This window comes from Anas acuta, chromosome 8, assembly GCF_963932015.1.
Source record: "Anas acuta chromosome 8, bAnaAcu1.1, whole genome shotgun sequence".
Taxonomy (NCBI): Eukaryota; Metazoa; Chordata; class Aves; order Anseriformes; family Anatidae; genus Anas; species Anas acuta.
Genome location: NC_088986.1, coordinates 22,042,389 through 22,061,506, shown reverse-complemented (window position 1 = coordinate 22,061,506; position 19,118 = coordinate 22,042,389). Strand labels below are relative to the sequence as shown.

The 19,118-nt window shown below is 53.5% G+C and overlaps 1 protein-coding gene across 4 annotated transcripts in view; it reads right to left on the bottom strand.

The window, feature by feature from the left end:
- The window catches only part of PBX1 (PBX homeobox 1), a 109,986-nt gene that overhangs the window by 19,289 nt on the left and 71,579 nt on the right, over window positions 1–19,118 (bottom strand). For 3 of the 4 annotated variants that reach the window (XM_068691335.1, XM_068691337.1, XM_068691338.1), the window contains exons 3-5: window positions 4,813–5,057; window positions 2,775–2,965; window positions 2,037–2,172 (exon numbers count right to left, since the gene is read on the bottom strand). In XM_068691335.1, coding sequence (XP_068547436.1) covers window positions 2,037–2,172; window positions 2,775–2,965; window positions 4,813–5,057 — 572 coding nt within the window. Of the gene's footprint in view, window positions 1–2,036; window positions 2,173–2,774; window positions 2,966–4,812; window positions 5,058–7,861; window positions 8,165–19,118 lie in introns of those variants that run through there. The other variant, XM_068691336.1, reaches the window with a different exon arrangement.

Sequence of the window (19,118 nt, the reverse complement as noted above, 5' to 3'; positions counted from 1 at the left end):
TGTCTGGATACATATCCTGAAGTCTGCATGTCAGCAGTGCAGCAAAGATAGCAAATTCAGGTTACTTCCTGAAGCACCATGAGCTCTGCGTTCCCCAAATCGGCCCTGCTGCTGCTGAACTTGGTCATTTGTGGCCGCTACGTCGCTGTCAACAATTCCAGAGAGGTGGGGAAGATTCAGCCTCGAGTTTGGGATGCAGCTCTCAGCTTCTCTGATGACACTGGACATGGGGAAGCAGGGGAATGTCTTCCTGGGTACAGGTCTCGAAGCAGAAAACAACTTGCAGCCACCCCTCACCTTGTTTTAGAAAGCTTAACAGGATGAAGAAGACAGACAAATGCCAGAGGATGCTGTAACTGTCTCACAGGACCTTCACCCTGCCTGGGATTGCTTGGAGCTGGGACTCCAAACTGATCAACCCCATTAGTGGGACTCTGAGGACCTTCTCGCTTGCTTGCTGGTGAGCACTGTCAATAACTGAACCCTGTAAGATTTATTCCTATGATGTTTTCTGTCTGCAGTGCCAGGTAAATGGTCGGACTTGATGATCTCGGAGGTCTTTTCCAACCTAAATGATTCTATGATCCTATAGAGTGCTCAGTGACTTCTATAGAGAGCTGGCTTCATCTGCCAATTTACCTGATACTGAATTGCACGCACCCAATCCCGTGCTGCTGAAGTGCAGGAAAAAGAAATACAACACGCAGAGACCCCAGGGTGGCAAGAAGTAATAAATCAGCACCCCAGCCAGATCTGGGAGCGAATATTCAATGGCCCCAGGAGCAGGCACTGCTTGTCAGGAGCCCCGTTCCCCTGCTCGGCCCAGCTTCCTCACTAATGCCCACGTCCTCCTTCGCAGCCTCCCCACGTGGTTGATAAGCACAGCATTTCTCCTGGGCATTTTCTCTTGGCGAGGGAGAAGTTGTAAGTGCGAACAGATGAATTAGAAGTGAGAGGGGAAGCATCAGGACAGCTGTAGCTTTCCTGGAGCCAATATGTGCGGCCTCTCGCAGGTAACTCCGAGGAGGATCAGCGTTTGGGTCTCCTGGCACGGGGGATGCAGTCGGAGTCACTCAGCAGGCATTCAGCACAGTGACGACACCTACCCTCGGCTGCTGCTGCTCCTGCTGAAGGCAGACATGCTCTCACAAGGACACCAGATGCTACTGCTGTCTTCAGTTTACTCAAGTGATGAACAGGCATGTGCCTTGGGGCTGGAAAGAGGCCCAAGACGAGGAATGCAACAGGAGCCTGGAGGGAGTGCTAAGCTCACACGAGGACAAGACTACCAGAGGCAATTTGCTGGCTCTCAGTCGTTCAGCTTGCTCCAAAAAGTGAAGAAATGAAGAAGGGCAGGCCTGAGTAATGAACAGTTGAACAATTCGAGTACTGATTGTTCCCCTCACAGATCCCAGCAGCTCCCAGGTCAGAACAGACTGCAGGAACTACGTGGCTGCCTCAAATGTACGGAAATAATTCCATTTGTCTTCATCAACACCTTTCTTTGAAGGACAGGCAAGTTGGGCAGATGTGATGCTCAGTAGCACAGGAGTAACAACAAAGAGAAACGACCTGGGGAAGCCCACCCTCCTTGGGCACAAACCACAACCATCAGCCTGTTTGACCCCAACCCTTCCCACCAGGACCTTGCTCCTTCAACCTCATCAGACAAACTTTGCTCAACTCTTCTTACTGCCGTCAAAGAAGGGACTTTCAGCTCAAATAAGCTCTTGCAAACCAGCACTGATTTCCTGAGGAGAAGACTGCTTCTTGCTGAATTCCTGTGCTGTTAACCCCTTGGCTACACACACAGACCTTACTGTGTTAAGTCTGCATCCCTCCCAAGTCCTCTCCCAGACTTTCCTTCTCCATCCCCAGCTTCATCCTGCAAGACTGCTGTCTACTCTCCTATCCACTGCACTAGCCTGCCCTAAACCCATTTAGTATTTCATTATTTCACACTGGAGGTCTGGAGTTCCCTTCGCCATGTCAAGGTTTCCTTCAGCAGCCTTTGCTGTATTTCTGGGATCTCTCACCTGTGAGACTGTGATGCCACATTTCTTGGCTAGCTCTTCTTTGGCTTCCTCACTGGGGTAAGGGTTGCTGAGATGGGAATAGAAATACTCATTCAGGATTTCCGTAGCCTGCTTGTTGAAGTTTCGTCTCTTCCGCCTTAGGGTGAAGAAAGAAGGAAAGGGAAACAGAAGGAAAAGGAAAGGAAATCAGTGTCGGGGTCCAGAAACAGGAATGCAATTTTAGATGCTCTGATTTTCTCCATTTCCCTCCCTCCTTCCCTTTCTCCTGGATGCAAGGGACTCATGGCCAGGAAGCTTCTCATCTGCCCCTTGCAGGTGACTCCTCTCTCAGCACCTTCCAAAGCAAGTCTCTTCAAATTATCACTGCACCCTTCAGCCTGCAGAAGTCTCTTAACGCTGGCACCCAGCTCCCACAGCTGGGAAGGTGACTCCTGACACCTGGCTGCCCTGGCTGAAGATGTCAGCACTACTCTGCAAAGCTCTGTGCTGAGAAAGCAGCCGTAGATACTTCCTTGTCACATCAAAATGAGAAAAAATGGCACGGGCTGAATGTCTTGTATTTCTCTCCCCTCCCTTGCTGAGCCCCAAACTAAAGGATAAAGAGGATGAACAGTCCCTGGGGCTCAAGAGTGGGAGCCCCTACCCTTCTAATCCTCCTCGATTCCCCCCCGTGGTGCTCAGACACCTCCCCAAGGCTGCGCAGTGGCCATGCGGAAAGGTGTGGGCGAGCGACCTTACCGTGCGTCCAGAAATCGGGAGCGCAAGATCATGACGGCTTCACACGTGCTTTGCTTCAACTGCATCTGGATGGAGCTGAACTTGCGGTGGATGATGCTCACCATCCGCTCGATCTCCTTCGGCGAGATGGGCCGGGTCCGGCTCTGCTCGCGCAGCAGGTTCATCACGTGGGTGGTGAACTCGTTGCATGCCTGGGAGGGCAAGAAAAGCAAAAGAAACCCCAGGATCGGAAGGTCATTCGACGGCGTCAAGGACAACACGGAGGCAAGGCAGCTAAGGAGCGAGATGTAGGGTGAGGCCTCGATGGCCAGGGTTTGCTAGGGCAGACCCACAGTCAGGGTTAACTGCTCTCACCAGCCATACAGAGGGACCAAGAGACCCCCAGAGCACGCAGAGCAAAAGGCAGGAGCCAGTATTTTGCTCTCAGAGATCACAGATGGAACGGGTGCTGATAAAGCTCCGGAACCCATAAAGAAGTCCCAGCCCTTACGATTTTTCTGGGGGAGCTCCAGCTGAATGAGAGGGCCCCCAACCTTTCAGCCCTTCGTGCCTCCTCCTGCTGCCCCAGCACCACGCGCCCTGCAGAGCCCCTCGTGCTTCCCACCGAGGCACAGCCCTGCTCCGGGCTCTCAGCACATCAGATGAGAAGTAAATAACGATAATAATTAAAGCCTGAGTGAGGCGGGAGCCCTGACAAGTAAGGGCAAGCAGGTAATAAGCCCAATTAGCTTGCTGCTGGCAGAGTGCTGCCTGGCTGCTCCTGCTGTCCCCGTGCCACCTTGTGAGGATGGGGAGGGGATTTGGGGGCTGGATGAAGGCAACTTCATTGTTCTCTCCCCCACCTCCTCAAGGGTAAAATGGGATCCTCAAATTCCCAGAACCAGTCTGGGATCCAAGTCCCCAAAACCAGGCTGAAAACAGCACTGGGACACTGATGGCCTGAGAAGCTTGAGGTGCTCCCAGGACATGGGCAGATGCTGTGGGGACAGAAACCCCATTTGCCACCCCACGGTGGGGAAAGAGAGACTGGAAGGGGAAGGAGAAATTGATTTTGTGGCCCGGCCCCATTTCTGGAGCATCTTGGTGTTAAAAATGACTTTGTAAACGGGTTGTGAGAAGGAACGAGCCAGGGGAAGGTGCTGGGGGAGATGTGGGTGCATCAGGGTCCACTTGGGGGGCAAAACCAATGCAGACACAAAATCAGAACAACAAAACAAACCAAAAAAAATATATCTAAGAGGAGGAAGGAGCAGGAACGCTCTCCCCAGAGGCTGCCCTGGGCCCCACCATGGCAGCAGGGCCCTGGCCGTGCACCCAGAAAGGAGGGCTGCTTTCTTGCTCGCACTCCATAAACCCAAACCTCCGGGGAGAAGCCACATTCATCCTGAGGGCAAGGCGCGCGGCAGCGAGGAGAAGTCTGCACAACATCTGGAAGCGTTTGAAAGAAAGCGATTTGGAGCTTGGGCTTGCAAAAGCTTCTCATGCAATTGTCAGTGTTACTAATAGCTGCATTCATGACCCAAATAGTTTTTCTTTTCTTCTTCTTTTTTTTTTTTTTTTTTCCAAGAATCATTTGCCACAAATAAAAAAAAAAGAAAAAAGACCCTTTTTTTTTTTTTCCTTTTGGAAAATTAATTTTTGAGGCAGAAGAAATACTCAAGAAACGTTTTGACTCAAGCTTTGCTTTAGGGTGCTTGGAAAACTGCCTGCACCACGACCAGCACCTCGAAGAGGAGTCCTCCTCTGACAGGGCCGATTTCGGGCAAAATGGTGAGGCAGGAGGGAAACTGAAAACCAAGGGGGGGAACACATGCCGAGCCTATTTTCACAGCCCATCTCAATGCAAAATAAAATATGAAAGGGTCCTCCCAACCCTAAAAAAATCACGTTTTCGCTGTACCACAAAGCAACAGCTTGTGTTTGCCCGCACGCTCCCAACAATAGATGTCAGTAGCGAACCAGGCTGCGCGCATCCAGCTCGGCATCGGCTCCGCGTCCCCGCACAGCACCCCACTAGTCCAGCCTTTGAGCCTGTTACCTGCTCGTACTTCTCCAGCTCCGTGTGGTAGATCTGCCGGATCTGGGAGAGTTTGGCTCTGTAATCGGAGTGCTCCACCGAGTTGTCAGAGCCGGCTCCTCCTGACGCCGCGGCGGCGGCGGCGGCGGCGGCCGAGCCTCCTCCTTTTTCGGGGCCCGCCACCCCCTCGGCCAGCAGCATGTTGTCTAACCGCATCAGCTGGGGGTCCGTGGGCTCCTCTTCCTGCGCTCCTCGGATGCTCAGCACTGCACGGAGACACAAAGGGAAGAGTCTTGAGTCGTGCCTGCTGGGGCAGCAAGGACAAAAGCAGCCCCGCTTGGTTCAGCTCACCCACACCAACTGAAACAACAGATTTACCAAAATTTGCCCAAACGAGTGGCATGGAGCACATCCCGATCCATGCACATGATAGCAAGTTGAGAGGCTCTACTCCAAACCTCAGCTGTGCACGGCCTGATCCTGCACCATCCACATCAGCCCCCAACAGCAGGAGGAAATGCAGGGCCCAGGGCTGCCCGTGCCTCAGTTTCCCTCTTGTTAAACCAGAGGGCTAAAGCACAAGGAGCTGTTAGCCCCCAGAGGGAAAAAAAAAGAAACAAAGTATGGAATAAATTTCACTATTTGGAAAACGCCTTCTTCTAGAATCTGGTCGTTCCAGCGAAGCCTAAGCCGTGCTAAGAAAAGGGGCAACAATAAATCAATCCTCACAAAATGACTTGCCAAGGAGAGAATTTTTCTCCCCTTTTTGTCCTCGCTGTTTCAATTATTGCTTCAAGTAAAAGCCATTCTCCTTTGAGTGCCTCCCTGTAAAAACGACATGGGAGCACCCCGACCGCTCGGAGCGCCGGGTGCCTGGCTGGAGCCCGGCTGGCGGCGAAGAAGAAGAGGGAGGCACGCCGCACAGATGCCACGAAAGCTTTCACACCCACATGTATTGATACATCAACGCACACACACACGAAATCCTGGGGTTTTCGTCATGTGGCAATGCCGTTTGGGTTACGCCTGCGGTCTGTGTTTGCACACACAGGCACGGGCTGTGGTTTCCACAGGTGTGCGCATCTGCGAAAATATAAAACAAACCCTTGACAAGCCAACAAAAAAGACATCTCCGAAGAGAAATGAGTTGTATTTCCCTGTCTCATCCGTCACCAGGACCCAAAGCACTGTGGAAACTCCTGCACATCCCTCACGTGCGCACCCGCAGCGGGGTGATGTTGTGGGGACTTTAATAAAGCTGTGCCTGCTTACACCTGGGATGGGTCCAACCCATTTCTCTGACCCCCTAATCTGCAGCAGAAGCAAAAGCAAGTGATTTTCACCATCCTTTAAAAAATACATCTGAAGTCAGTTGCCAATATGGAGTAAAACCAGAGTAGCTTAAAGCTTTAGCCAAGCAAGGAGTGTGCTCCTCCCCAACCAGGAACAAGCTGGAGAAGGACAGAGTTATCAGCAAAATCACACAAAGTGAAAGGTCCTGTCGAGAGGTTTGGATAATGCAGGGTAAAAGAGCTTTTTTAAGCCCCACTCTCCTCTGAAAACACTGTTTTCAAGACTTGAACACTTATTGGCATTTTTGTGATTAAAACATTCACTGTCAACAAAGGAGGGAAAGTTGAAGGGGGGAAAAGGGAAGAAAAAGAAATAGCAACAGTAAATTTGCCAATAAAACGAACTAATACTAAATAACTCCACACTAGGGATAATCATGTATGTGAAGGGGGATGGCAGCATGGGGCCAGATCTGGATGCAGATGCAGATTTTAGAGCAGCCAGGTCCAGCATTATCTCTCCTCCGCGTGGCAAGACTAAGTCTTCCATTAAAAAAAATAAATCATTAAAAAAAAATAAATCATTAAAAAAAAATAAATCATTAAACAAAAGCACATCAAAAAGCCCAAATACAAATGGGAAGCAACACAGGTTAAAAAAAAATAATAATTAAAAAAAAAACAAAACCAACAACCAAATAAAAAACAGAGTTGCCAAAACAGGTCCATCTGGACTTCAAAAGGGAAATATTTTTAGATTAAAAATCTCAGGAATCATTGACCTGACAGGTAGGCACAAGTGATTAATTAGTTTATGTTTGGAGAGCTGCTCGGTGATGAAAAGCACAGCGTAGCCGCTGCGCTTTGGTGCCACGCGGCACGAAGCACACGCGGGGAGCACAGGCGGATTTTGGTGCCCGTGTACCATCAGCACCCTCTGGGGACACGTCCCCAAAGCAGCCACCAAAACGCCAGCGGGGCCAGGGCCCACGGGGAATTAACAGAGGTTTTGGCTGGCCAGCCGGAATAACGCCGCTGAGTAAATAAATGAAAAGGGCAATGTGTCTAAGCAGAACTGATGCTGCCTATTTATCCCTGGAAGGCTGCTCTCAGACCAAATGATTATTTAAAAGCTCCTTTTTTATCTTCCCGGAGCTGCACCCGGCTCGAGCGCTGCTCCTGCCAGGGTGCCCGAGGTGCCACCCTCAGCCCCAGCAGGGGACCTGGTGCCAGCGGACCCGTTTGTCCCCCCTCGCCTCCCCTCTGCTCCTCTGGATGTGGAGATGACGCTTCTGCTGGAAAGGGGGAGGCAGCCGGGAGGGAAATCTCCATCCCTGGTGACCATCAGACGCAGGCAGCGTTCAGCACGGAGGGGACAGGGACATTTTGTGGCCACACCGAGCCACCCCAGCGCAGCTCCCGACAGACCACAAGCATTGGCACTTGGCTCGCCCCTGCCCTGGCACGCAGCGCTCTCCGTTTGCTGCTCCCGATTAAAGAGAGGGGGAAAAAAAAAGAAAAAAAAAAAAAAGAGATAGTGACTGCAAGCGGGGGGTGCTGGGGGAGGCAAATTCATGCAAGACTTTCTGTCCTTGGCCGCTTTCCTGCTGGCTTGGCAGCCCCGAGAGCCGCAGCAAATGCCGCTAGAGGGTGCTCAGCCCTCGCTGAGGGCCCCCGCTGGCCCAAAAAGCGTTTTTGTACAGACGTATGTACACACACACACACACAAATGGTATGTACATACATACGTGTTTTAAAATCAAAGCAAAACCACGCACCTTGTCCCCGTTTGCACTGTTGCAGAACGCTCCCAAGCTCGCCGCGGAGGGGAACACCGCGCACCCAGCACGGCCACCCTGTGAGCAGCACCCACAGCAGCACCAGGAGCAGCTGGGGACCACCACGGCCATATGGCCTGGCCACCAGCACCCCCACGGTCATGGAGACCTGTTCTCCTTCTCCTGCTCTCCCCAAAACCAGGCAGTGGTTTTATAGATATCACATCATGGGTGAGGGTGACCCCGAGAGACCCATGGCGCACGAGCAGCACGTATCGCCGAGTCCCGTGCAGGGGGTCAGGCCTAGGTTTTCTCCTCGGGTATTTCCAGCAGCTGAGAAATGGCTCCCGGGCTCCCTCCTCTCTCTCCAGCGAGAATATTTCCCGGCTCCCTGCCTGCCCTGCTATTCCGGGACGCGGGATGGGAACGGCACGGAGTCACCGGAGCTTTTGGCACAGGAGCCAAGCACGCAGTGACCTCTCCTCACCAAGGCCAACGCTTCAGCCCTGCAGCTCTGCTCTCCCCCACTTCCAAAGCCTCCAGACCAGGGAAAGCCTCCACACCAAAACAATCCCACCCCAAAGAGAAACCTGCTGAGGGCTTTTAGTGAGTGCCCAAGCCGGGCTGCTCTCCTGGTGGCTGGTTCTGCCCACTCCCAACCTGCCGAATCGCCTTTCCAGGGGGACACGTGAAAGGAGAAGGAGATTGCAAGTCAATGATTGCAACTTATCGAAAATAATGTGCTACTTAGCATCGGAGACAAGCATCCTGGCAGGCAGAAATGGGAAGCCGTGCCGGAGCAGATGGGAGTAATTAGGTTGTGATTTTCAGAAGGGTTTTCTTTCCTGCCTCCACTGTGCCTAAGATGTACCGGGGGGGGGGGGGAACAGAGACAGAGTTTCGGGAGAAGCGGCGACTCCTCGGCTGCGCGCTGGCCTTTTGCGTGACTTTCCCGCGGGGAAACGGGAGGCGCCTGGAGCACAAGTGCCACTTGTGGAGCCCTGCTGCCTGCTCTCACTGTCCGCTTGCATAGGCACGGATGAGGCGAGATGCCTCCTCCTTCACCCAGGCATCCGCTGCTAAAGCATGGGCACCCCACCCTTGTTTTGGGATGAACGAGGTCTTGCCCGAATCCTTTCCTGGACCGGGATGTGCCGTATGTAGGGCGATGGCACAACAGCTCCGCCGGGAACGCAGGAACTCCGGCGTGCGCCCACATAGCAGCGTATTCAACATCAACACGCTGCCTACCTCCTGCAATTTAAGCACCATTCACAACATTCGCTTGGGTTCCCAGAGCCCCAGCGTCAGGATTCACACAAGCTCACCGCTTTTCCTTAACGAAATGCTCCGGATCTGCAGCAACAGCCAGCGAGCAGCGGGCCAGCCGCGATGCCAACCAATGCCCCTGCTCACAAAGCCAGGAACGCAGCACGTTATTCTAAGCCATTATTCCCTGCAGCCCGATTCTACGTTTGCAAACATTTAAGATCAACAGCACTGAACCCGACACAAAGATCTTCCCGTCTGCCTGATATTTGAGGACAGTTAAAATTGCCAGGGCTTAACGCATTTAAGGGGCTCGTGGCTGGATGTCTCCTGCTCCTGTGCACATTCACACCCACGGCAGGACAGCCGGGGTTTGCTTCCTCAGCCGACTCCCTGAGTTGCTCTTCCCAAACTTTGCTGTTGCAGAAAAGCCCCCTGTGACCGCTCACCTTCCTAAATTCATGTGTTGTTTTTTTTTCAAGTGTATTTGCAGCTTGCCTTCTGCATCGCAATGCAACAACAAACCCCCGACACAAAGGAAAATATCAAATTCCCCAACTTGGCAGCCCCGAAGCTTGAAATCCGGCATAAACCTAACGAAAGCTAACGCACCCACATCAACCACATGCTCCAAATACGCGTGGAAATCATCACCACGGCTTGGCCAACGTAGAGAGAGACATTACAGTGCGTAACTCCGTGTCTCAGCCCCTATAAAATCCCTGCAAGAATCCTATAGGAGCCCTCCTCAATGTGAAGGGATGATGGCAAGGACAAGCAGCCCTCCCCAGGCACAACCTTTCCACCGCCAAAATTTGGGGACTGCCCCCACCAAAGATGAGTTTTGTGTTCTTGCTGCAGCCACTGAGTTGGATTTTCAATTTAAACACCTTAAGGACCCTATCTTCAGAGGGAATAAATACACTCCTGGAGCTTTGAGGATGCTCGAGCATTTCCAACTGCGCTGCACCTTCCAACCACCACTGCAAGGGTCCCCACGCTGGAGAGCAAGCAAGGCAGAGTACTTTAATGTTAAGTAAACACAGCATCTGAAGCCTCTGTCAGGTATGTCCACCACGTTTACATCAAGTAACTGAGAAAATCAACATCAAAACACAAATACCTCTTCCCAACACAAGTGGAAGCTGGGATTTCCAAACACACAGGCACGCACCCGTGCAGGAAGTGGGAATTAAGAGAGCTTTTTTTTTTTTTTTTTCCTTACAATTGACATAAAAGTTCCCCTCCTCTCTCCAACCTTTCCAAAACTTACAAATGGATGAACAGATTTTGCTCAGATTTTCCAAAACAGGCTGCCGTGAGATGAGGCATGGAAAATTTCAGCTGGCAAAACGGCTTTTTGTGCACCTACTTATTTATTTATTTCCCAGCGTAAAGGAGGAGGACCGTGAAACTGATGGGCCGTTTCTGTCACCAATTTTCGCAGTCTACGGCCATAAAGCAAACCAACAAATCCCAACAGCAATAAAAGAAGAGAGGCTTGTAGGAACAAGCACCGCAAACCCACTCCAGGCCCTTGCAGAGCCACCTCCTCTCCCAGCGCAGCCGTGTCCATCAGGGCTGTTTGGAAACAAAGCACTTAAACAATTTTGCGCGAGAGGCTTTTAAAGGTGGAGAAGCATTCGTTCAGCCCATAAAGCACACACAACTGTGAAAAAATACGTACTCCCACAGAGCAAGGGGTCAGAAAGCAGGTTAACCCCAAGCAGAAAACCTACTGACCACTGCAGGGCACTTTGGCAAAGTCCCCGGCTGTGCAACACGCACCGTGCTCGCCATCACGAGCTGGGGATGCAGCAAAACGTGCTCATCAGCTGCACAATGACCCACGAGCAGGCACGTCACGTCAGATTAATGGTTCGTCTAGCCCTGAGGCCAGTTCCACCCGTGGCCAACAAGTCCCACGCAGGACCTGGACCGCCCAGCAGGAGCATCAGACACTCAGGTCACAGGCACCAACCCCAGCACCCTCCTAATCACCACCAGTCTGGGGAGTTTGCAAATTCAGAGCGCTCAAAAACATTTCCTGAACCAAAAAAGAAATCTTCTCTTTCTATTTCATGTCACCGTTTTCCTCCCCATTTTGTTTTTTCTTTTTAATCAGAAGTCGGGTCAACTTCGAGAGAACCAAACTGCTTTAGAAAACGGCAACTTTGCATCTTCCTGGGGTGGAAGAGGCCAAATTATTTGCTGAATTCAACCCAAATTCACGAAGCAGTCTGAATTACCCTCACACTGTAATTTTGGAGTGTGGGGAACTTAGCGCATGCCAAAATGTCTCTCATCTCCCAGGAGCAGCTCTCCATCACTTCGGGAGGCTGCAGAAGGGAGAAATGTATCGCACGGCGCGGGGAACAGCCTGCACAAGTTTTCCCCCAGCCCCTCCCCAAATGCCAAACCAGTTGCCATAGCGAGCGAGGAGCTGGCAGCACAACCCTCAAAAAGGTCTGGAAAATGATCACAAACACGTTGGGAAAAAAAAAAAAAATCCCCCCCCCAAAGTGGAAAATGACCTAAAATAGCCCTTTCCATACAAAAAAAGGGCATGGTATCGTGGTGGTTACCGAAGCCCAGATTCCCCAAGCACTGTGACTCCCCGGGAAGCAGAATGAACATTTATGAGTTCTTCTGTCCAGTTTTTCCCCATGATGACTGGTTTAGCTCAACCAGCAACCGAGCTGGGTAGGGAATCCTCTCGCTCTACATACCCAGCTATTGTTACGCGGTGGTCCAACAAAGCATCACGGATCACATTTAAATACTTAAATTGCACCAGTCCAGGAGCATGCACCACAAGCTGGTCACCGAGCAGTGACATTTGGCCACAGCAAGCAGGCTGGGAGTGCTTACAGACCCCTGGAGCGATGCTGAAACGGGCAGGAGCGATGCTGGGCGCAGGCCGCCACGCCTGGTGCGATCACAAGCCTGAAGTCACTTATCTCAGTCTCCCCCTTCCTGGCCAGGGCAGGATGAGCAGGTTCCAGTTGCTGCCGTGAAGTGTGATCGATCCCTGTCTGCACAGAGTATGTCCCAAATCCTCGTGTGGCACCGACCCCATGGCAGCAGGGAGACCGCCCGTGGCGACGCGGCCTACTGCGGCTCGTCCCTAACCCACGCCAGAAGGACACAGGGATGGCCCCTGGTGGCTCCACACGGCAGCCGCAGGAGATAAAGCAGAGCAGAACGAGGCCGAGAAGTAGATCTGAGGAAAAGGAGGAATCTTTCTTGCTGGCCACGGGCTGGCTGGCTCGAGGGAGCATCTGCCTGGATGGAAGGCCGCTGGCTGTAAGGGTAACTTGGCGTTATGGGCAGCAAAGGGGAGGAGGGCAACACAAACGTGTACACATGCCCTCTTCCCACACCTCTTGGAGCATAACTGGGATTTCTTCCAATCCTAGATTGTGCTATGGGGGCAAAAGAATCAGATTTTCCTATTCCAATGGTTCAGCACAAGGCTCTGCCTCGGTCCCCCAGTGCCTGCTGTGGTGGGACCTCACCTTCCTCTGCTGGGGTCTGGTGGTGGCCCCAATCCCCTCTCTACAGCACCAGGAGAGCAAATTGTCACCGAGGGACTGAGCAAGCCACTGTCCCCACCCCAAGGGGCTCGGACATGGTGCTGTGCACACACGGAAACGCTTCCAGAGCCCGGAGTGGACGCGGGATTCCCCAGACCCTGCAGGAACAAATCAGCAAACAAAAGACGGGATTGCTCCAAGGACAGGTCCAGTCATAAAAAAAAACAACACACACCCTCTGAACGCCAGTTGGGCTGGGATCTGCCTCCTGCTCCGTGCGGTGCTTTGCATATGAATTCTCCTGGCTGAAAAGAAATGGGTCCTTTGAATGAGCTGAATCTGCTAATGAGAAGCCGGGGCCTCCAGAGCCCCTCGGAGGACAAGGGTCCCATTTCGAGCGCCCCAGGCCAAGCCCTGAAACCCGAGAGGAACAAAGAAGAGGCTTTCCCCAGAAGGAAGCTGCTTTTCTAGCCCACTCCCCTCCTGGAAAGGTCATCTCCCCTGGCCACGCTGCGCTGCTGCTCCACGCACAAAGCAGCCAGGGCAAGAAAGTCAGAGGTGAAAGGCCTGGCAGGAGCCCAAGCCTAGCGGCTGCCTCTCAGAGCCTCGTCTCCTGCCGTCCTCCTTCAGAAAGATGCTCCTTCAGACTCCATCCACGAAAAAAAAAAGCTGGCTTGGTGCTTGCTAGATGGCAATGCCCCGCTCGGGTCTGGGCTTCGCAGAGCAATTCAAAGTCCCTGCTGCCCAGCACGCGGCCGAGTGCTGCCACCCCGTCACCAAACCCTGCCGTGGGCTAGATTAAATCCAGGATTTTGTGCGGTCCAGGAGAGGTTTTCCAAAGCTGCAGGTCCCAGAGCAAAGCCATGGCAGGAAATCTTCCTCCCTTTCTCTCCCACCAAAACAAACAGCCTTACCAGCAGCTGGGGACGGACACGAGACTGCAAATCCGCAGCAGGAATCCTCCTGCCCTGGCCAAGGGGAGGTTACAGACAGTGCCGAGCACACGTGGATCACTGGCTCCTGCTATCGGTGATCATCTCCTTGGAGTTCATCCCTGGCCCAAAGTCTCGGCCCCATGGAGGCTGGGCACTGCTCCTCCCCACGAGACCGGGGTGTCTGGTTCCGAGGAACCATCCCTCCCCATGTCACAGCTCCAGGCAATTCAAAACCCCCAAATTAAAGAAATTAACCACATTTTCAAAGCCTGGGGGGGCCCATCAAGCTAACACAGCTACGACACACAATTTTGAGATGCATGGCTCATATGGCCAGGTATTTAGGTCGGTGTTGGGTAGGTGGTCGGGGTGTGATGGGCACGGGGTGCCTGACCACCATCCCTGCTGCTGCAAGCTGCGCCACACGACGCCCCTGGGGACACAGCAGGGAACACGGACAGACAACACACAGCCACCGCTTGTGCCCCAAACCCACACCGACAATGTAGGATCCGACCTGCTGCCCCAACAGCCCCGTTTTGCTGGGACTCAGCGACCTCGGGCACACAAAGGAGCAGGCGCTTTGCGCGATGCTCGGCTCCTCGTGCCACCGTGCCCGGCGTCAGAGCCCAACGTGCCAGACAAAGCCCGGTTCTTTGAAAGGCAACAGCCGGTCGGCAGCGTTTTAGGGCCAGAAAACAGCTCTGAACGTTCAGTTCCTTTTTTTAAATAGAGGCCCCTTCTGTAAACGATCTGTTTGGACAGGAGGGAGAGTGCTGCAAGAGTCCAAGCGCTTGTGAAATAGGATCAGCTGCGTTCGCTTCAGCTCCATTCAAAACATGTGGGGGAAGAAAGAAACCCAAAATTGGCCTTTGCTGGCAAGGCTGGGGGGGGGGGGGGAAAGGGAGAAAGAAGGAGGCCGTCCACCTCCACACGCCTCAAAGGGTGGGAGAGACCAGAGAAAATGGAGGGCAATAATTAAAAAGGATCAATTAATGGCATTTCTGTGTCGAGGCGTCTGTGTGTGTTTAATTATATTCCGTGCAAGATCTTGTTGACACAAATTTCCGTGCCGCGGGGCAGTGGCGTAACGGGATCCGGGTTTGTGTGTCCCTACCCACGGAGCCCCGGGCCACCCCAAAATCAAGGGGGCACAGCAGGAGGGCCAGAGGACGTTTTTACAGGACAAGCAAAGGGCAGAAACATGAGAGATGAAGCAGGAGGGCCAAGGAGTGGCTGATGACAGCCCAGCTTGGGGATTTTACCACGAAGCTCATCCTTTTTAAAGGCTTTTGGGCAGAGCAGGGCTGACACCAAGGCTGGAAGGGCGAGGGATGGGGTGCTGGACACACAGCCCCCCTGCTCTTTCAGCCCCAGCCTCCCGCGAGAGAGGCCCACGCCATAAACAGGCAGGAGATGAAAAAAAAAAAAAAAAAAAAGGAGCAAAAATCTTCGACAAACTCCGGCTGCGTCCCAGATCAAAGATCATCTCCAGCGGGCCATCTGGTCCTTGTAAATGTAAAACCAAATTGAAAGCCCTGCCCTCACCTCCTCCGACTCCCTCGGCAATATTGCTTTTACCGTTTCGGGGCCGAGGAAGGAGCTGGCAAAAGGCATCTGTATGTAATAGAGAGCCGCCGCGCAGCTGGGCTAGGGATTTGCTACCCCCCCTTTTGTTAATCACGAAGCAGAGGTAAATGTTTGCTTTGGTTCTCCAGGGGCCCTGTCATTACCGGGGGCTTTGGGAAGAGCCCGGGGCTGGAGGAGGGCTGCCTCGCAGCTCCGTCGCTCCTCCAGCCAGGGGAACGGTTGGCACCCCCGGCTGGGTTTGGGGAGGGACACAAAAACCCCAAGCAGAGAGAGGAGATGGTTGGAGATGGAGAAACCTCACAGCGTCCTCCTTCCCGTCCCCACGGTGCTTAAAGCAGCTCCCCCAGCACCACCCCATGCGAAAACAAAGAGGGGCTGAAGCAGGAGCCCCCCAAAAGGGGATGCAACCCCTCCGAGGCACAAAGAAACGGCGACAAACCCCGCCGCCGCCAACCCAAATCCTCCAGGCTCGCCTCGAAAGAGGAGCAAGGTAAGGAGGCAGCTTGAGGAATTCCTCCCCATCAAGCTTTATTGTGTTATTCCAACTAAGCAGAGACAAAAAGACAAATCTCAGCTCCCTACTTTCATTTATAATTGAACCCAGTCCAGAAGGATGGAGCAAGTACCATCTGTAATGCAGAGTGCATTAGCAGCCGGCAGAATGAAATATTCAAATTACTGTAGGCTACCTCGCATTTTAATGACAGGGTTACAAAAACCTGACTTGTAAGTGGAGATTGGACTGGAAGAACAGAAAGTTTGTTTTTCCAGTGCATGAATTAACCTAACAAAATGCCACTTTCAGGGAAAAAAAAAAAAAAAAAAAAGCGTTTGCATGGGTAATGCTGCAACACATCCCAACAGGCTCGCGAGAAAAAAAAATAAAAAATTATTCCATTTAGCTATCCTAATTGATATATTGCCCTGGGAGATGAAAATACTCAGGGAAAAAAGGGCGAGAGCTTTTTTCCCTTCGGCTGAGGATGCCAATAAATGCACGTGTGTCTGCGGGAGCGTTAACAACACGTACGGGGTCCGTGCACGGGCGTACGGGGTCTGTCCGCGTGCGTTTGCATCCGTGGGGTGCATGGGTGCAGTAGTTGCATTAGCTGCATCCTTTTGATGCCATGCACAATTTGAATATGCAAATCACCCCCTCGATTCTCGTGCCTGTGCCTGTGCCGGGATCCATTCGTTTTGATATCGTTAATCAGGGCTGCCGAAAAGCCTGACACAGTAAGTGGCTGTAGCCCCTAGCAGTAGTCAAGATGGAGTGACAGGCTCCATTTAAGATGTCACAGCATATAATAAAGTGTAAAACTATACATAAAATAAACGGGATAGAAACAATAAACTCGGCTCTGGCTTTGAACTTTTCGCGGCGAGCGGCGCGGCGACACGAGCACACGCGCGTGCAAGCGGCCAGCGGGCACGGGGCAGGGGTGGCCAGTCCCTCGCCACTGGTGCGGGGTGGCACAGGGGCTCCGCAGCCTTCCCCTATACCCACAGCCAAAATTCCCAGGCTCCAAACCTTGTTGATGATGTCTCAAACCTTCTGATGTCCCTCATGGTGTGTCTGAGGTGGGAAAGCCACGCTCGCTTGCAGGATCGGGGGTGCAGCAGGTTGGTTTCCAGCAGCCTTTTGCTGGAGCAGGAGGTGCAGCTCCTCGGTGGCCCCATGGCACGAGGAAGAGGAGGGTTTGTATTTAGGCTGGGCTTTGCTTCCAGCAGCTCCGCAGCTGCAGGTGGGGAGGCAGCGAGGTCCTTGACACCTCCAGCCCGGGCTTTGCCACCTGCCTGGGTCATCAAAGCCCTTCCCTGGCAGGATCTGGCTCATGCAAGGGGGTATTTCTCAGCCATCTCCTATCCTAAGGGGGGTGCCCGGTCCAAAAGCCCCGTTTTGTCCCCCAAAGCACCCCTCCGCACCCCAAACCCTCAGCTCTCCCCGCTGAAACAAACCAGTCGCTCTTCCTCCCGCTAAGCAGTTAAATTAGAGAGTATTCAATTAATAACAGCTGAATATTCTGTCACATTTAGGAAGATGTATGGTAAGACAAGCGAGTTGTGATGTCTGTGACAGAAATGATAAAAGTTCTCCCGACACAGCCTGGCAGATACTTGGCTGGAGGAGCCGTTTGCTCTCATGGACTCCAACGTCAGCACAGACACCAGCCCCAGCGCCGGCTTCAAAGGAGAGACGCTCCACACGGAGCAGGGAAACCTTTGCCAAATCGTTTGCAGGCAGCTCCCTCCCGCCCTCCTTCTGGGACCCATCTGAGCCCGGCTGTGGCAGCTCGCCGTGTCCCCGCAGGAGGAGAGCTCAGACCCTCCCGGGTCCCCCCCAGGCCCCCGGTTGCCCCCAGGCTGCCTCGGTTTACCCACCCGAGGAAGGGATGGAGGGCACGGCTCCACCTCCCCGCTCCGGGGCTTGGCACGGCCCCATCACGGCGGGCATTCTCCATCCCATCAACGTGCCCAGGGAAGGTGTTCTCCACCTCATTTCTGCGCCCAGGGGAGGTGCTGGAGAGCGCTCTCCATCCTTCCTCTTCTCCCCCCCGGGCGCCGTGTTTCCGGGGGGTTGTTTTTCACCGGTGTTGTTTGAGAAACCCGGTTTTGTTGCTAAGAAACTACCTTCGTGCTGCTCCGCGAGCAAAGACAAAGCAAGCGTCAAAATAACACGGTATTTTGACAGGAGCCAGATCATCACCAGCAACGATCCGCTCTCCCCGCTCTCCGGCACGCTCATTAGCGCGCTCTCCACGAGCGGCGGCGCCGTGGATAACCCACGCCCCGTGGATAACCCACGCCCCACGGATAACGAGGGGCTCGCCGCATCCGTTCAGCCCCCAAACAAAAGCTGAATGAATGGCAGCCAGGGGGACACAGGTGCCTCGCACGCTGCAAGATGGCACGAGGCTTCTTGTCGAAAGGTAGGGGGGAAAGAGGAGGAAGGGAGGAGGTAAAAGCTCTGCCCACGTACGCTGCAGCTCGCTCTGTGCCTTGGCTCTGGTTTGGGGAAAAGTGTAAGCACCTGTTGGCTTAGGTTTTGTTGGGTGGGTTGGGTTTGGTTTTGTTTTGTTTTTTTTTGTCAAAGTCCTAGTGGAGAAATAGCAAAACACAAAAAAATCCCTGACATGTTCACTGCTCAAATCCCAAAGTGCTCTCTGCCTCCTGCTGCTCTCAGGGCGGGCAGATCCTGCCCCGCCAGGACCGGGGCACCCCACACTGCCATCAGTCTGATACAGAAATTACTCCAAGCCAAGCCTCCGGGATCCTGAAATGCAGTTTGCCAACCCATCCACCTCCCAGGGCAAGAGCACATCTCTGCCTTTCCCACAGGGGCATCTCTGACCCCTCATTTTTGGCCTCACTGCAATCTGGGAGGGCCTAGATGGGGACCCAGGAAGGATGGGAAAGGCAATCCACCTGCCCCAAAAGGCAAAAAAGGGGCAAAAGCATCTGCAAGACTTCTGCTGCTGGTGCAGGATGACCCAGGTTTCCACGGGGGGAGGAAAACCTAAACCCGAAGTCACAGGGCTCTGCCTCCTGGCACCTGGCCCCATTGTCCTGCCCGCCCCGTGTCTGGGCATCGTGCCGGTGGGCGCCACGGGGCTGCGGCCCCTTGGGGTGTGTGCGCAACATCTGGAGGCTGAGACCAACGGGGCTTGGAAGGGAGCGGTGCCCTGCCCCGCGTGGTTTTTAGGGGAAAAATAAAAAAAAGGAAAAAATGGTAGCCCCGGGGAGCCGTGCCACAAGAATCTGGGTTGTTTGCCTCGTCCCCTGGGGTGGCTGGAGCGTGACGCTGCGAGCCCTCGTGCCAGAGCCCGGGCTGCTCCGCACGGACCCGAAAACACGGAGCAGAAACGCACGGCCCAGCTCCCGCAGGGCAGCAGCTTGCCATGTGTGCTTTCACTGCCAGCACGCCGA